This window comes from Stylophora pistillata, chromosome 8, assembly GCF_964205215.1.
Source record: "Stylophora pistillata chromosome 8, jaStyPist1.2, whole genome shotgun sequence".
Taxonomy (NCBI): domain Eukaryota; kingdom Metazoa; phylum Cnidaria; class Anthozoa; order Scleractinia; family Pocilloporidae; genus Stylophora; species Stylophora pistillata.
Genome location: NC_142526.1, coordinates 25983882 through 25989903, shown reverse-complemented (window position 1 = coordinate 25989903; position 6022 = coordinate 25983882). Strand labels below are relative to the sequence as shown.

Sequence of the window (6022 nt, the reverse complement as noted above, 5' to 3'; positions counted from 1 at the left end):
CCTAGGATTAGTTGTCACGAGATTCTTCAAAGATCTTCAAAGAAGGGTGATCTAAAAATAACCTTACTTTTACCCATGGTTAAGGCCTTCTTAGGAGGTTCTTTGATCTCTCTTGAAACAATAACAGTGACTTCTCAGTATTATGAGCTTCAAATATAGAGGACGAAAATGAAAGAAGTCCAAAGTGATACTGGGGGCTGTCTTCAATCCCCATTTTGGGGTTTTATAATAACATCTTCACGACAGAACAGAGGGAAGTGGGTGTAAATAATTAAGCTTTCTATCCAAAGACAAAATCATTTCTCGCGCTTAATGCAGGATGCAAATTCGTGAAAGACGCGTCACATTTACCCACTATCATCTTGCCTTGAGTGTAGAGCTATGCTGGTGCACATCTTATTTGCACTGAGCCTATCAGTATTGAGGAGCCTGTGAGGAGAGTTTCAATTATTAAATTTCTTGTGTTTTTTTTTTTTCCCAGAGCCTTTGCTCAACTTTTTTTTTTAAATGTTATTTGTAGTCTTGATCTGCTTTATACCCCCCCCCCCCAAAAAAAAAAAAAAAAAACAGAAGCAAAACAAAAAAAATATATGTATTTCAGCCCAGAACATTTAACGCTCATTGTACAATATGATCACCACCCATTCACGAAAAGCAGCAGGCCTGTTTCCTCCCTTCCATGGATTATGAAGTGAGATTGGAGGGTCAAACACTTGTCTCCACAGCTGGCCAAAAAAAAAAAAAAATGAATACTAGCCATCCTCTCTTTAAGATCCTTAAGAAACTACAAAAAAAAAAAATAATGCTCCTGGCCTTGAATTTATTGTTTGGGCTGCACACCTTTACATGGAAGAAATTTATTTGAAGACAAAATGACATTAAAATAATAAAATTAAAGTGTGGATCAAATACTATTTACAAATATTAAGCGACTAAAAACATGGCTTTCTGATTACACGATATGTAAATTTTTTCATTCTCTCATAAATTACATGTATATCTTGACTATACCCCGAATACCTGAAATACTTTTTTTAATATATAATGACCAATAAAAAAAATATGATCAAGACATATGAGCAAACCACAAAATCACAATCCAACTTTGGTTACCAAAGTTGCATAGTCTTTATTTGTTTTCACTCCAAAACTCAAGGTACTTGCAGTTTCTTGGTTTGGCTAAACAATTCCATGATGGATCTAAAAGTGGATCATTGCTGGTAGCAGTGATGAGCACAAGATTTGGTGTTTTCTCACCTTGTCAGTTTTCACCAATAACCCTATTGCTATCTTACAATGGCAGGCATTAACTTAATCAAACCATCAGAAGTATGAAATTAAGAAAACTTATTAAATAAGGGATAGATTTTCAACAAACTAGGACCCCATAGTAGTTTTAAAAAATTGTACCTACTAGGTAAACAGGTTTGCAAACTGCATACTTTCCAATTTCCAACAAACTTCTGATTCTTGCCCATGACTATTCAGTACACAAAGAGATATATTTCCTAACCTCACAAGAAATATCCTTATCCCAGATGAAGGAAATAGGTTTTTTTCAAGATCTGTACAACAATGAGAAATCTTGTCATAACCAACATTATTACACGACTCGCGCAGTCAGAGGGCCAATAACTAACATCAACCAATCAAAATGCTCTATTGCCGGTCCAATATTCTCTTAGTATTGGACCGGGCACTGTCCTGAATGGTCCCGAATGATACCGCACTTGTGTCCCTTTGAACTTCAGTCGTATAATAAATCTCTCATTAACCAAGCTTGCTCGGGACCATACTGGAAGAATATCGGCCCTCGGTCTTTTTTATACAGACCTCGCTACGCTCAGTCTGTACTGTCAAGACCTCAGGCTGATATTCCCCCAGTACGGCCCTCGTGCTTGGTTAATAAGATATATGTATTAAGTAAAAAATCAAAACATGCATTTGACCTCTCACTTTCATTGAATCATCTTTATCATTATCATGTTAAAGTTTTGTTGCAAGTCATTTTACATCTTCATAAATAGTTCTTTTTTGTTATATGCATAGTAAACACAAGTGGTTAAAAGTCATCATCAATGTCTTGTTTCCAGTTGACACTATCCTTGTGATTATCTGAACTGACATGTGATCCATTACTTGGGGTAAATGGACCAAGCCCCATTGACCTGAGATGGGCATCATGCATTTTCTTTGCACGGCGTGTCCTTGCAGACATTTCCCTGTTTGCAACTTGAGGAGCTGCAATTAAATGAACAATTTTGTTTTATTGAGTGACTGATAAAGGTATGAATGGACACTTATCATCAAGTCCAACAGATTGATACCCATGATTTTTTAGCAACATACCTCCTGCCATCCACAGTTTGCTGTTCAAGACATTCTTTTTTTGTACCATGTCAAATTCATCAGTTGCAGGGGTGCGTCTTGTGTCTAGGATGTCAGGTTGATCAACTCTTGAGGTGCCATGGTTACCTTGGCTGAACTTGGGCTGATCTGAGTATGAGAAGTTTCCTCGACTTGCAATACTCCATGATTTATGATCTGAATAAGTAGAAGAGGTATTCAAGTCACTACATGTATAGTACGGCTGTATGTAAGCATGACTTCATGATCTTAAGAAAATCAGTGAGGGGACCTGGGGCCTGTTTCTTGAAAGTCTGGGCACTAACTTAACAGGCTTAAAAGCCACATTTTAAAGTCAAAGGTTAAAGAATAGAGAAGCAGGCTCTGCCACCCTAGCCAATCCATTTTGTTTCCTTGGCTGCTAGTTCTATTGTATAATTCTCAAAAAATTTGAAACCCTCACTTTTAATGAAAACACAACAGCTTTATAGGCCTGTCATTAGTTACCAGGACCTTTGAGAAACAGGCCCTGGGTGAAGGTTTGGCCCTTTCAAGAGGAAGAACCTCTAATAATAATAATAATCATGGTACCTAGAATAATCACAATTATTAAAAACTGGCTCATTGGATAATGCAATTCAAGACTTTTTATTGGCTCAGCCATTATGGTATATGAGCCAATATACCATAATCTAATTTCTGTACAGTGTTAAATCCGGTTTCTTCTCACAAAATAAAGTTGAGAAGATTTGTCTAATATCTTGGGGACGTTTTTTTAATAAAACAATTATTCCACTCTCGCTTGTTGGATATGAGATGATTATAGCCAACTCGGCGCTACGCACCTCGTTGGCTATCTATCATCTCATATCCAACGCGCGCTTGTGGAATAATTGTTAATTACACAGCTGACTGTCAGTAAGCAGGTGAAACACACTAATGATTGTCAAGCTAAGAATGAAATTCAAATAGAAAAACAACACACCATACTGAATTAAATAAGTAATAAAGGTATTCATATACAAAGTAATTTCAAAAATTTACACTGAGGCCTAAAATGAATTTGAAGTCAAAATTATTTGAAAGTAGTTTTGTTTTCACCTTTCTTCTGGGTATAAAACCATAGTCTTTAAACTAACTTAAAGGTAAAAAACATGTATCAAACTAAAGAAATAATGAAACATGAGGTGGAGCACCTGTGCAAAAGTTAATTGACTGTTTATTTCTAGTGTCATTTGCTGATACCACAGGGCAAGTAGAAAGGTATGCTAAATGAAAAGGTTTTTCCCATGACTCTCTAATTGTAACTGTGATTGAAATTCAAAACCCAAAAATATGCCTGTCACACTGTCTTGGCCTTAAATCTTAATAACTTTTCAGATACAGATACAGCTGCACTGATTAAAATATTCTTGTTACAATACAGTAATATTTGCTTTGAAATGGAGCAAATTCAAAAGGTTTATAAAATTTGAGGGTATCACAATTTTTAGTTGGCCTCTCACACTTAGAGAGATCTGTCACTTCTATGCATTCATCTAAAAATTTTCCGGTAAAATGACAGTTACTTTTAGTGGCTTCTATTTGTCAAGGTTTATGTCCACACTATTTTTACCCTTGATTACACTTATGTTTGGGTTAGAAATTGCCAAATTCCAGAAACTTTCATGTACTTTTGGGGAATGGCCAAGTAATTTCTACAACCATGAAAAATTATTTCAAGACTTTAAACATAAACTTATGTGTCACACTTTTTTTTCAAGAAGAATTTTCTCCATTATCAATAGGGATTTATAACATTTGTTAACAAATTTTCATTTTCTGATATTGCCATTTTCTTCTGCTTGATAGACAGAAGTAATTTCAATTTGGAAAACATTTTTAAAACATGACATCAGAGAATTAAAATTGGTGAAATGATCTCAAGGTATTACACTTTAATACCATCAGTGATCATAAAAATGCTGCATCAATGCAGAATAGTGACCACAGCCCCCCATAGTACATGAAAAAAAGTGTTTTTATTGTTGTGATATAAACCATACAAAATCACCAAGCTATCAGTAACCGGCGCTTGAAATTAAAGAAAGAAGTACTAACAAGTCAATTAATGCCAAATGCTTAGCCCCAAGCAAATTACATTTGTATGCCTTCCTCGGTTAAAATACATCTTTACATTCCTTAGTTTCCAAAGTAAACAGAGCAAACAGTAACAAGAGCTGTTAGCATCCATAAACATAGGTAAAATTTGCCCAATTTTATCCGTCAACGGGATCGATGAATTCATGATTACCACAGACACGTTAACCCTGACATAAAATGGACTTTGACACAATCGGTGTTGAAATGGTTTTCATAATAAACCCCGAGAAAACTGAATACTTTCAGTACACACGTAGCTTACGGCTGGTGACTTGCTCAAAATATAATTTAAGTTAAAAAATGTAAACTCTACTGCGCTTACCGTTACCGGGGCTATGAAAGTCTCCGTTAGCGTCATGGCCCTTGTTCAAGATTGAACTATTCACGTCGCCCGGTCCTTAAAGATAAAATTACGCGATAAGTTACCAAGATACAAGAAACGGTGTTTTGCACAAGTCTCTATTCCGTATGTCTTGAAGTAACCTTCGGGTGAAGTACAATAACGGCACTCCAACTAACAAAAACACCAAAACATTGTCATTTCTCAAGAGACATTAAAAATTCCGTTCCGCGATTACTTGTGGATCATTACGAAGGATAATCTTAAAAAAAAAATGCACGATTTAACTTACCGCTCAAACCTCCGTGCCTGGAATAATACGACGTTGAAGATTTGTTTGAGTTTAATATGGTTCCTTTCTTTCCCGCCTGGCTGACTTGGACATTTTTGCGAATACTCCATACATCATCTAATTCACAACCTGCGAAAAACAACACCAAAGAAATATATTGTGAAAGAAATAGGTGATGAAATATCTAGGTAACAGGACGGTAGTATAAACACGAAATTCATAAACAATCAATTTAGCGCCAATATATTCTTACCTGGCGAGCTACGGGTATCTTTGGTTTTCAGAAACTTATTCTTAGGTTGTAAAGCCCGCTCTATACTACCTCCATGATCATTATCAGTGCTGTTGCCCCACGGATCAACTTTTTTGTTTTTTCCAGAGTACAGAAATTTATTTGGTCGACCACCTAGTAGAAAACAGTGTAAATTAACAAAAACTTCGAGAGAAATCTGGCCTCTTATCCAGCAGGGCCTTACTGAAAAGTGATTCAGCTCTTACCGTCAAAGTTTTGGTCGCCTGATTGTCCAAATCCCCGTCCTGTCGAGGACATAATTCCTCCTCATCGTGTCTTCGCTGATCGTAGCGAGGAAGGCATGAAGGCGAAGAGCGTTGCAAATTAAAACTCATGTTTCGTATCCAGGCTCTTCTCTATGTAGACACAGTTGACTTATTTTAATCGCATACAACAGGACCCTCATTTAGGCATTTGTTCATAGTTCTTTTTCAACCCTGACTCCTTTATTTAAATTTTAAACTATGGAGATTAATGTGAATTTGAACATAGAATAAATCGCTACTATTGTTTTTATCAGCCCAGCCAGCCAGATGGTCTCCGTTTCAAGAATTACCCTAGTACTTCCCGTCTAGGGTAGGCTTAGGCCGGAACCGCTTCGGCCTGTCAT

At 36.4% G+C, this 6022-nt stretch overlaps 1 protein-coding gene across 1 annotated transcript; it reads right to left on the bottom strand.

The window, feature by feature from the left end:
- Positions 1-800: 800 nt before the first annotated feature.
- On the bottom strand, positions 801-5772 carry LOC111334677 (uncharacterized). Its single transcript, XM_022940496.2, has 6 exons — positions 5619-5772; positions 5374-5526; positions 5121-5249; positions 4811-4885; positions 2350-2544; positions 801-2241 (listed from the first exon to the last, which is right to left on the bottom strand). Exons 1-6 carry the CDS (start codon positions 5668-5670, stop codon positions 2063-2065), a joined length of 783 nt encoding a protein of 260 aa, XP_022796231.2. The 5' UTR covers positions 5671-5772; the 3' UTR covers positions 801-2062.
- Positions 5773-6022: the final 250 nt, after the last annotated feature.